Here is a 12,761-nt window from a genome sequence, read left to right on the forward strand (position 1 = left end):
CGCCCCTGTCTGACATTGTCATTAATGGTGGCTGCTTGAGATACCCTTCGTGAACAAAACCCTCTAGGGGAATTTCATAGACTCAGCCACTTGCTACATTGGGAGGATGATGGGGAAAATCAGTGGGCTTAATTCTCCCAAGCTGCTTTAGCAAAAGGAATGTCCGCCAATCAAATACAGGGGGAATGATCCCACAAGGGAAATATGTTAAAAGGCATTCTTTATTGAGTTGGTCTAAAGGGCTGCTGAGCTCAGTATGCCTACCCTAAGTAGAAACAGCTCTCTTGGGTCTTAGGAGAAAGATTTGCTCACCAATCCTTGCTGAGATCCTCTTAGAGGATATGCTAGTGGTTGAACTAGGGATCTTTGCCATACATAGTAAAATATGTGCTCTCTACTAGGGATGCTTGAGAATTTTGTTCTATCTGCATTCTGAAGTGAACCCACCTTATTTGTTTCCCATTACACTCACCACCCTGGACCTCCCTCGATACCCACCCACAGTAGCGTGCATTCTGCTTTCTTTTAGTCTGCTCGTAAGCGATGTGGCGTGTGTCTAAATATATGACCAGATGTATGGGCCAGTTACATCGCCTTTTCCCATTCACCTCTCATGTGCTTGTCTTTCTTCACCTAGGCTGATTTCCTCCATTAAATGAGGGGCTACTGTGGAGGAAAAGGTATCTACCCTGCTCTCAGTTATAGATTACAGGAGTCTTCTCCAACCTGTTTCCCTCTAGATGTTTTAGACTACAACACCTAAACTCCCTGACCATTTCCTATATTGGCTAGAGTTGCTGAGAGTTGAAGTCCAAAACATCTGGAGGGCACAAGGTTGGAGAAGGCTGATTTACAGAAGGTTTGTCCATATGAAGCTACTGATTCAGATGTTCCCTTAGTATGGCTCATGATTTCTCTCTAGTTGTTTCCCCTCCCTATCTTCTGTATACTTTCTATGCCTCATCTGTTGGTGGTGACTGACCCTGTTACTGGCACAGTAGCATGAAGCTATGTTGCAGTGCTGCAGTAAGCCTGGATTTCAACATCTCTTTGCTAGTGCTGTGATTCACAGGACCAGTCCTTGGAATAAATAACTTAAGGCACAATCCTGTTTAGACAGCAAAAACGTCCTACATCTCCCAGCATCTCTTCAGACAGTCATGATGGCTGAGGTATGTTGGGAATTGTAGGACTTTTTCCTGTCCAAATATGCATAGGAGTTTGCCCTTAAAAACCCAGATGTTGCCTTGTGTTGCTCTGTGCTTATATGCCATTGTGTACCTGTTTCACTTTCTGCTGGTTGTGGTACAGGCTAACATAGTCACTTTCTTCAGACTCTGGTGTTGTTGTTTACATTTGATTTCTAACCACAGAAAATTTATTCAATTATGAGAAACATATCCTCAGGCAAAATAATTCTAGAGTATAATATGCTAAAGGATATGAGTCAATAATTATTTAACCACTTGCAAAGGACTGTTCTGCCAGTTTTGGGGGAAACTCTTCTGGTTCACAATTGCATTTCATGCTCAGTATTTTGATTCCCAGATCCTATCTCAAGTAGATTCCAGTACCTTGCTACAATAATGTTTACCATGGATTAAGATTCCAAAAATGCATGTTTGAACATCATAGCTGCAATCCAGTCAAAAGTTATTTGAGGTCTTATGTATAAATGACACTGACAGAACTTAAGTGGGCATGGGAGGGTGTTAATAACTCCTCATTTAGTCTGCTTTAGTTGAATCGGGGTAATTTGTATGGTAAAAGGGGGGATATTGTTCATGCACACCAAGGCATTGTGTGTGTGTGTGTGTGTGTCTGTGAGTTTGTGTATGCACACATACACACACTCACAGTGCCTTGTTGTATATGAACTGATAACTTGTATTAGTGATCTGTGAAAAGAGTATTAGGAATTGGTGGTTTATTTACAATGTGTTAATATAGAATAACTGAGAATGACTGTGCCATCCAGGATAAGTCATTTCCTGACTTATAGTTGTCTTTTCCTGGGATACTCCCTGAACTTGTTATTCTGAGGTCTTCAGGTGATATCTCTAGAGCAGGGGTGAACAACTTGTGGCCTTCTTGATATTTTGACCTACAACTCCCATGATCCCACACCATTGGCTATGTTGGCTCGGGCCGATGGAAGTTGTAGGCCAAAACATCTGGAGCACCACAAACTCCTATCAGCTCAAGCCAATATAGTCAGTAGTGAGGGATTGGCCAAAACCTCTGGAGGGCCACATGTTACCCACCTTGCTCTAGAGGATGTCTTCCTCCTCTCGCCGAAGACAAAAACAAAACAAAAATTCTGATCCTTTTGTACTTGCCAGTGAAAGCTTTGGAACATAAATGAAGGCATATGGTCAACCACTGGAGCTCTCCATAATGGACTTGTTCAGCAGAAAGGAAAGACAACAACAATGGCAGTGTGATTTCACAGGCCAGGCACAGACACAAAGTGTGTTAAAGAGAAATGGAAAACCAAACAGTCCTCTGTCTTGGCAACCAAAGCTGATTACTTTAGCTTCCACAAGCTGAATGCAGTCATCAGATTGTCGTGCAGCAAACACAACGAAACGACAAAAGAAAGATTAAGAAGAGAATGGCCTGTACAGAATAACTGAGCAGCTCTGGAGAGCAATAGCTATCGACCAACGCAGCATATTTAAACACCCTGCAGGTCATCGTACAAATAAGAATCAGACCTGAGTGTTAAATAAGCACTCTCTAAAAACGTAACTGTTTGCTCACACTGGGACAAACCCTGGGTCACTTGGCAATTAGTGTGGAACTACAGCCCTGCATTTCTTCCCCTTCTCTTCCTTGTGCTGTGCAATAAAATAGAATGCATGATGTGATGGCATCGTGCTCCAGGCTTTCCTGCCTTCACTTTATATCACATATTCTCATTTGTGCACGAGAGTAAGGAGAGAGACAGGGGGCAGGGCCCTAGCAGAGGGGGGCATGTGGCATCAAGAGTACACTTTACTGGGTCCTGCAGATCTCGGAGGCTAAATTGTAGAGGATATTTATGGAAACTTACTCGCCTGTATCTGTGCACATCTTGCACAGATGTTGTGAGATTTGCTGGAGCCAATCCAAAGCAGGGTTAGAGCAGAGCAAGTAACTTTCTGTGCTGTGAGTTGCTTGCCCAGGCCCTTCATTTAGAACAAAGAGACTGGATTCAGAAATCATGATAACCCATGATGGGTTAAATAAGCCATGTTGGCTTATTTAACTCATCATGGGTTATTGTGTCGGGTGCTTGTGCGGTTAAACTAGGACTTGTCATTTGCGAAACAGAGAGAGTTGTGCTTCCCTATATGTGACATGCTCTTTCATGTCCCAGAGCAGACTTGTGCATAGGCAAGAGAGAAGGATAGCTGGAGGGAGGGACAGAGCACCCTGATAATCAGAGACATTGATCCCAGGGTCAGTGGGAGCCAGTGCTGCTGGTAGGATTTACAGGCAAGTAAATGTCTAGGCACACAGACTCAGGCCATACTGCAATGCCTGGCTGCAAATGCAAGTCAGGGAACCAGAACCACAGGGAAGCTCAACTGTGAGGAACTAAAAGGAACTGGGGGACACAAATAATTAAAACAACAAAATGGTTACAATTTTTTTTACAAAAATAGTTTCAAAAATAAGCATTAAACTTTGTAGGATTCTACTCCAGGCTGGATGTTAAGTTAAACAAAAATAGCAAGAAAATGGTGTGTGTGTGTGTGTGTGTGTGTGTATGTGTTTGGGGCTATGTAGAAAAGTCTCAGTCTGGGCTATTGTATACTTTCAGAAATGTGGAAAATGAAATTTAAGATTGGAATGGAAACTTTTCTTCCATGTCTTTTGGGGTTGTATATATGGGATAGGATCATCCTATACAGTCCATCTCATATAATTGGAGGGAGCTTGTGGTACAAATTTGTATTGCACTTCTCCAAATGCTGCTTGGGCCCTGGGGGTGGTAGCCATGCACTTTTCATAATACGAGTTACCACTATTAGATGCCTGAAGACTAAATTAAGGGTTTGTAAAAAGGAGCTTCTTCTCCTTCATGTAGAGTGGCAAAAACAAAATGTAATGCGTCATCAATGAAGTGTGAATTACTTGCATTGAGCCACTAATCTAAGCATACTTGATCAGTGGTGTAACATCTGAGTAAGCATGTTCAAGACTAGGTTGTAAAGACCTAACCACATTATATATAAACATGCGTGAGCCAATGTCTTAGTGTGTTATAGGGGCTAGACAGTCAGTCTTTGATCAGGGAGCCTTAGTTCAAATCCCGACTCAACTATTAGGTTCATTAGATGATTAGATGAACAGTTCACTAGTCTGCCAGACAGAAGTTAGAGGATCCTCGCACTGCCACCTGGCAAATGCCACACTGGAACGCAAAAGCCTTGCAGATGGTGCACTGGATGCCATGAAAACCACCATGGTAGGAGCTGCAGTAGACACTGAACTCAATCCCCTATAGGCTCCATTCAGAAGACACCTTAAACCATGGCTTTAACCATGGTGGTTAAGCCAGAAAGCCAGGTTGTGTTCAGAAGACACCTTTAACCATGTCTTTAATCATTCTAAATAAAGCTTTTTGCTTTATTCACCATGGTTAAAGCTGTGGTTTAAGGTGTCTTCTGGACACAGCTTGACTTTCTAGCTTAATCACCATGGTTAAAGCCATGGTTTAAGGTGTCTTCTGAACGGGGCCTGTGAGGGCCATTTGCTCACTCCTGCACCTTTTTTATGGGTTCGTTGTGAAGATGAAAATGAGGAGCCAGCTATGTATGCCATCTTGAAACTCTTAGAGAACAGGAGAGATAAATAAAAACCCAACAGCTGCTTTGGAGGAGAGAAGGGGCAGGAAGGGGGGGCGCGTCAATCCTTCCTCTGCCTGCCTCTTCCTTGTTCCATGTCACCCCACCCAAGGAAAAGCAGCTAGCAAGCTTAAGTTACATATATACGCATGTAACATGTAGCCCCACCCTACGTCTCATGGATTTCGGTGGGGCGTTTCTTTGGATTGTGACTGTTATGTAAATCTGAGCACAAAGCGAGGACCCTCCATTGTTTAAGTAAATACTGCTCTGTGCCTACCTGACATATAATGTACGCTTTCCAGTTCAGAAGCTGCACTTCAGTGGTTCCTGCCTGTGTGTGATTGAAAAGTGACCCTTCTTTCGTATTTGTTCCATGTATTTGCTTTTTTGGTGGGCAAAGAATAACCCACCACAGGTCAAATCTCAAATTATCCTCAGATGCTTCCAATCTACGGACCATGTGAGAGCCAAAATCCCCTTTCCTGGCTCCTTGAATTTTTATGTGTCTGCAGTGTTTTGTTATGCTCAGCAACTTTGACAAACCAAACAGTTTCATTTCTTTTTAGATATGCTTTAGACTTGGAATAATGTGATTATTTATGCTTTTCCTTTCCAATTGTTTTTTTAGGTGGCTTCTCTAATATCTTGCATACTGGTGCTTGTGGTCATCTATGCAATAGGACCAATGTTATACTGGCTGCCCATGGTACAGTTCTTTCTTTTAAAAAGATGATTATTATTATTTGCATTGCATGAGAATGACTGCGCCACCTTTCATTATGATTCTGTGATTATTAATACTCTTGTAGAAGGGGACAGAACACACCAGTATCATGTGCCAAGAACAAAAAGTAAAAGAAAAAGTTGTCTTTCTCTTTTGCTTGGATGGAAGCAGGGTTGCCTGTTTTCAATGGAACCTATTACAGAGGTTTAGACTTTTTGCACCTAGTATAGAGTTTTGCAATAGGCTATTGCATTGGATCGAAGTCAGCCTCCTAGCACCAGGGTACAATTTACCCCATTGTTCCAGTTTATAAGGACAGAAAGAAAAAATAGCCTTATTCTCCACTTAGGGGCAGTATCCAATGGGACCAACTGCGTTGCAGCAGTGGGCCCCACCATGGGTGCAATGGGGAGTAAGAGCTTCATAAAGGGACCCCAGAAACTGTCATTATCAGGTCAGGACAAATCAGTGGAGGTCCCTTCTGTGACCACGGGCACAACAGGACACCGCCCAAGGAATGAGTCCTTGTGTGGAACAAATGTGCTGTGTAAGGAGACTGAAGAGGACAGGAGACGGGGAAGCAGCGTGCACCAGTTGCTGGGGAACATGGGTGGGAGGGTGCTGTAGCACCATGTCCTGCTTTGATGGTCCTTGGTCGACAGCTGGTTGGCCACTGTGTGAAGAGAGTGCTGGGCTAGATGGACCCTCAGTCTGATGCAGCAGGGCTCTTCTTATGTTCTTAAGCAGGAAGCCAGGATGCCCATAACCTATACTGTGAATCCCAAAAGCCTCTGTTTAGGGCAATGTATAGCACAAACTTTTGCAGACGTAGGTCCCCCACCTTGCAATCAGTGAAGCTGACACTCAAGCTTCAGCACAGGACTTCAGCCCTAGACACTTCTGGAAATTCCCAGCTTAAAAAGTCAGCATGAAAATTTCAACAATACAAGAGAAATAGCATACAGAAATGCGCAGTGTTGTTAAAAGTATACAATAAAGCATGGGTAGGCAATGTGGTGCCCCCAGACAACTTTCTTGCCACCCACCAAGTGGCCTTACCCCTCCCAGTTCCCCCACCCACACATTTTCTTACCAGCAGTTGGGATCACCGTGAAATAGGTTTCTGTTGGTGCTGGGAACTGTGAGTTCAAAGCAGTTGTGTGTTGGGGATCAGACCCCACTTCTACCTTGTACTCAGTCTTTTGGGCAGGTTACTTGTCCTTTCCCATGGCAGCCATTTTGTGGTGATGACCTGGACAGTTTCTCAAATTGCCAAATGCGTCTATGGCTCAAAAAGGTTGCCTGCCCTTGCAATAGACTCACAAATAACCTGCACAGCATCAAACTGTAAACATATAAACTTGTGGCAAACTTGTTGAGGATAAGGGTGTTAGATTTTTTTTAAAAAAATATTGTTGCAATGGGTATATTGTGATAAGCTAGTGTGATTCTTTTCCTTACAATAGGCTATACCCTGGAATTGTTCTCTGGCCTGGTGTTCAGGAAACAGGAGCCATTGTGGGATCTAAACTGAAACATGGGGAGCTGCATTTCAGATGTGCCCCTAAAAGGGATTTGCCAGAGAGAATGATAAAACAGAATAGTAATGCGAAGTTCTTAGATCAATGTCTGTTAGTAAAAGCCCATGAAAACTCATCAAATTCTTTGTTGAACAAAATGGAACTGTAGCAGCAGAATGAAGCCATCGTCTGGTGGGCTGTATCCAATACTGCCGCTGTGCCTCCACACATTCTGTTGCAGCTGCGGAACCAGCTGCCGACACAACAGGATCTAGCACTTCCCAAAGCAACCCTGGAAATGCGCAGAAATGCTAATTTCTTGGACAGGACAGGTCAACGGAGTTCCCTTTCTCAAGGTCTGCTCATCTGCCCCATTCTGGAAAGGACCATTCCCATTTCTTTCAAGAACCTCTAGCTTCTCATTATGCTAGCGATAGGTCCTGCTAGTGTGAGCAGCATTGGAAACTGCCCAGGAATTGGTCCCAGAGAATGATAAATACAGAATAGGTAATGCAAAGTATTAGATCAACTTCTGTCAGTGAAAACCTATGAATGCATATAGAACTCTTTTTTAGTCAGAATGAAGCTACAGTGCTAGATTGCAGATGTAAATTCAACCGTCCGTTTTAGGTGAATAGCATCTTTTTTTTTTTTTTTTTTTTTAAGTGAATTGCAGTTTTGCTCAAGGGATGACATTTGAGTGATCAGAGATGGAGGAGGCCTATTGCAAGAGACGTTCACTCACAGCCTGTCCCTGTTCCTTGTTGTTCTTCTTTGTGGGGTCATCTAACGTCTCAAAGGGTGTTTTGGATCCGTCTCTACAGTTGCCGTTAAAATGTTGTGTGCTTGCTCCTAAGGCAGAATCTGCAAAAGGCATGTGCAGATCTTTTGTGTTTTGTATTATTTATATTTGCAGGCAGTGATATCTGTAGTGGAGTAGTGTCTGCAGGCTACTTGAGAACTTGCCAACTCTTTTTGCCAAAATAATTTGCAGAAAATATCTGAATTCACCTTCTAACAAATGTTTCTTTCATTCCAGTGTGTTCTAGCAAGTATCATTGTGGTGGGGCTGAAGGGCATGTTGCTGCAGTTCCGGGACTTAAAAAAGTATTGGAATGTGGATAAAATAGACTGGGTAAGTGAAATTTCACCTAAGGAGATTTTACTGAAAGGACCTTTCGATGCATGGGATAATTCCCTTAGTCCCCCCCCTCCCATCCTCTCTTTTGTGCTGCCAAAGAAAAGGAGATATGATGAGAGCTAGGGTCTAATGGGGAATCCATTATTTCCTCTTCAGAAGGTAAGGAACGCTTAAAGGAAAGCTCACTTGGAAAGAGACTGATTTTGTTTCGTGATACACACTATGAAATGCAGATTATTTTTCTTCAAAATTCAAAACACTAAGAAGATGCAACAAGGCAGACCTGCTTAGATCTGGATGGATCTGATCTGTACAGTTTTATATCTTTATGAATCTTTTAGATTTCCTAGAGTGCAATCCTATGAATGTTTAGATAGAAAACCTTTGATACACATGGACCTGGGAGTCCTGTAAGTCAAAGCATGTGCATCTAGTCAGTCATTGGGCCCATTCCGAAGACACCGTAAACCATGGCTTTAACCATGGTGGTTAAGCCAGAAAGCGACTCTGTGTTCAGAAGACACTTTAAACCATGGTTTTAACCACGGTGAATAAGGCTTTTTGCTTTATTCACTGTGGTTAAAGCCATGGTTTAAGGTGTCTTCTGAACACAGCTTCACTTTCTGGCTTAACCACTATGGTTAAAGCCATGGTTTAAGGTGTCTTCGGAATGGGACCATTATTACTGTCCATGCGTATCAAAGGTTATGACTTCTGCATGGAATAGAAACCTGAGCATTGGAATCCAATGTTTTGTACATCTGGTTTGATGTATATTTGCCGGGAAGTTTTTGTATCTAAAGAAAATGCTGTAAGGGCACAATCCTAAGTGCTCTTAGAGCATTAGACAGGAATAAGTCCTACAACTCCTAGCATCCTCCAACCAGTCATGCTGGGTGGGAAGTGCTGTGAGCTGTGGGACTTATTTCTGTCTAAACATGTATAGGATTGTACTCTAAAATACTGATGCGAAACAGAAAGTAAAGAACAAAGGCAAACTGCAATGATGTATGAGAAGAAGGCACATTTTCTTGTAAAATGTTAACAGCATGACCACCATAAGCCAACTTCTAAAACCCAACTTCTAACAATTAGGAGCTGATTATTACGAAGCGTTGTGATCCTTCAACCAGATTGTATAGGAATGAATTTCAAAGAAAGATGGAAGATCTTTGCTAGATAATCTCCTGCCTGCATTTTTGTGAACTCTGAACATTCCTAGACTTTTCCAAATGGATCAATATTTGGTCACCACTTCTTCCCCTTAACCATTTTATTTATTATTACTTTGCTGCTAGAGGTTAAAGTAGTAATTGTGTTGTTGTGTTTTAATTTGTTGGAGTGCAGATCATACATTACAGCAGAACAGCATCCCAGTGCTTCCACAATCACTAAGAAATGTGACTATAATTAATGTTGACTTTGGATTTCAGGGCATCTTGAAACCATCTAACAGTGTATTAGGAATGGATGATTTTATTACAGGGTCTTTTTAAGTGAAATGAGAATGAAAGCTCTCTTTAAAACACTTGGTAATATTCTATAGTGATATCTTTTTTTGAGTTGGTGTTGGGTGTACGTATATAAATAAGGAACACCGGAAAGGGTGTACTTCAAATAACCAAGGCCAGGGTGTTTATTTTCATTGGTTTGGCAGGTGGAAATGTCTGGACATTCATTATTAGCTTTAAAAGTCAAATTATTATTGTACTGCAATTCCCTTTCCATTTTTCACTCTGCACAGAATGACAGTAATATCTCCCCGGCATGTCAAGACGTGCCCCTCCTTTGCTTTCAAAATATAAAGGCAGACTTCATCTTAACCTGTTATTTCCTATGGTACAGCTGGATGATGTGTTTTGATGATGATAACAGTGGCATTGATACAAAAATGTGGTGAATTCTATTATCAACCTCTGTTGCCTTAAAAAAAAAAGTTACCAAAGAAGCATTTTAAATTGTCTTTGTTGAGCCTTGTTATTGCCTATCATTAAAAAAAAAGTTGGAACATCAACAGAGCTTCTATACTCTGCGCAGGGCGGTATCTTGACATTAACAATAGTTCTGACTGAAGGCCATAGTAAACTCTAAAAGGGGTGACCGATAGGTGAGGAGATGGTTGTTTTGGCCAGCCCTGTCTAAGAGTTTGTGCCTTGTATTATGATTGATGTGAAGACATCCCATTGCCAAAGGAGGGGTCTTAAGACATTCAGCAATGTCCTCGAATAAATATTGGTTTTGTCCTTTGGGTTGTATTCACGGTTGAATGTTTAAGACTCCATATGACTCTGAGAGTGGGAAAGTCATCAAAAGCTAATAGAACAAGAACAAAGAGAGAGAATCTGTGAGTTAAATATCATTTCTTGTCACATACCAAACATTACAAAGAAACAAAATGTTGCAGCTCTTGTGGATCAGCCCTTTTGCGTAGAGAAGCTTCCATCTGGCTGTAGCAGATGTTGGTCCTAACAGTTACTACAATGGCTGGAGAACCATATTACAGCCTGTGACAAATGGCTTCCAATCCTGCAAGTAGGACAGGTTGAAAGACACCCTTTGCTGTCTTTTTAGGCTTATTTGCTGCCGTCACTGACAAGATTAATAATTGTTTTAGTCTGATCCTGTGAGAATCCAGGCACATGAGGATGGAGAAGGACCTCTTTCTCAGAGCTTCTGTTCATCTCCTTGGAACCAAGTGGTCGATGCAGGCTCTGTAAGACCAATCTTCAGGCTAAGCAAGCTAACTAAATCAACTCCAACTGAGTATATTTATTTAAGAATTAAGCATAGAGAGATTCAGAAATGATTAGTTGATTTTTTAAAAATAAAATGAAATATAGAATTAACTATCTAAGATTTATGAGGAACCTAAATCCTAAGAATAACTCACCAATGCAGCTTGAAGATGGGGTTGGGGGGCAGGAAGAGGCCTACCTGGGACTTCGCAGTGGGGAAGAGTTTATTCTTGAGTCGTGGCAACTTCAAAACAAGAAGCTTTCAGAATCAAAAGTGTTTCTATGGAGGGTGGGAACTCCCACAGACAGGCTGGAAATTCAAACTGACCAATCAAGAGCCTGAGATGACCTGATCAATCTTCCAGGTGATTCCTGGATGTGCCCATGTGGTTACTTATCTGGCCCACCAACTCCCCGCCCCTGATGGTCAGTGCTGAGAAAAGCTGCCTTCCTCTAGCACTGACAAGGGAAACCCATTCTTATCTCTGATGAGTGAGAAAGGCCATCTTCCTCTAGCATTCTCTGCTTTTATCTTCAATCAGTGATTGAAGTTAAGAATTGTTTATCCTTATTAGTGCTAGAGAGAGGCTTCCAATAGTGCTAACAAGGGAAAGCCCACTCTTATCTCCAATCAATTATCAGAGATAAGAGCAGATTCCCCCCCCCACACACACACACTGTAAATGCTAGAGAAAGGCTGCCTTTCTCTCATCCTGACAGGTGAAAGGCATTCCTTTGTCATTTTGTACCTCTTCAATGATGTCACTTAGGGGAGCTCTGGGGGAAAGGCTGTAGGAGAGAGAGAGGCCCACCCCCTGATATTGTCTGGCCCCCAGGGGGGTCTTCTCAGAGGCAATTTGGGCCCCATAGCCAGAATATATCCCCAGTCCATTTTTAAAAGGATAAGTCATGAGATGAAGGGGAAGAGTCAGCCTCAGATATATGGCAATACAGATTTTGGTACCTATAGATGCCCAATCATATCTGGGCATGTTTCCTGGTCATAGACATGTTAAAGAAGGAGGGTGAAAAGATTTGACCTATCATACGGCCACTGTTGTTGCCCCTTCTGCTTTCCTATCTTCTTCAGCAGGAGACACTGCTGGTCAGCCTGGAATGGGGGCTCTCTGGCTGGCTACAGCAATCACTAAGGCAGCAGCTTATAGGTGCTTCCATAAATGTGAGATCTAGTTCATAGATTTGCAGTGTTCTTGGGATTTCTGAACAGTATGCACTCTAGGGACATAGCTAGACAGGGTGATATCCTGAGGATCGTCCCGGGATCGTCCCTGTGTGTCCATGTGACGCACAGGGGATCCCTGGAGCAGGGAGAGATGATCCCTCCCTTTCCCCGGGATATCACCCTACCCTTTTTTCTCGGTTTTCCCGAAGACCGCGGAAAGTGTGGCCCACTGTCACGGCTCCTCGTGAGTAAATGCGAGGAGCCAAGAGCTGGGCACGGGGCATAGAGCTCCTCAGGAGCGCTGTGCCCATCAAAGGTGGAGTGGGGATTTTTTTAAAAAACACACACCACTAACCTGTGCACAAGCGCTTGTGCACTCCATCCCCTTTAACAACAACAAAAATGGAGGACGCGGTGTCACACGCCACGATCATAAAATCGTGAGATTGTTGCCCTCCACACACACACACACTCATCTAGCTGAGGCCTAGGTAGCCCAGAAAGATTTTGAAGTGTTAACATCCATTGTCGAGGAAAGACCTGCATTGGTTGGGTGGTAAAAGTGAGCGTTAAGCCCAAGTTCTTGTCTCAGCTCCTGGCTTTGTTTCCTTCTGTTCAAG

General features: G+C 42.7%; 1 protein-coding gene across 1 annotated transcript in view; it reads left to right on the plus strand.

Moving 5' to 3' along the window:
• The window catches only part of SLC26A7 (solute carrier family 26 member 7), a 93,393-nt gene that overhangs the window by 54,416 nt on the left and 26,216 nt on the right, over positions 1–12,761 (plus strand). Inside the window, exons 9-10 of the mRNA XM_063129886.1 lie at positions 5,467–5,544; positions 8,122–8,217. Of these exons, the coding sequence (XP_062985956.1) occupies positions 5,467–5,544; positions 8,122–8,217 (174 nt within the window). The remainder of the gene's footprint in view (positions 1–5,466; positions 5,545–8,121; positions 8,218–12,761) is intronic.

Source organism: Elgaria multicarinata, chromosome 7 (genome assembly GCF_023053635.1).
Source record: "Elgaria multicarinata webbii isolate HBS135686 ecotype San Diego chromosome 7, rElgMul1.1.pri, whole genome shotgun sequence".
In the NCBI taxonomy this organism is placed as follows: Eukaryota; Metazoa; Chordata; class Lepidosauria; order Squamata; family Anguidae; genus Elgaria; species Elgaria multicarinata.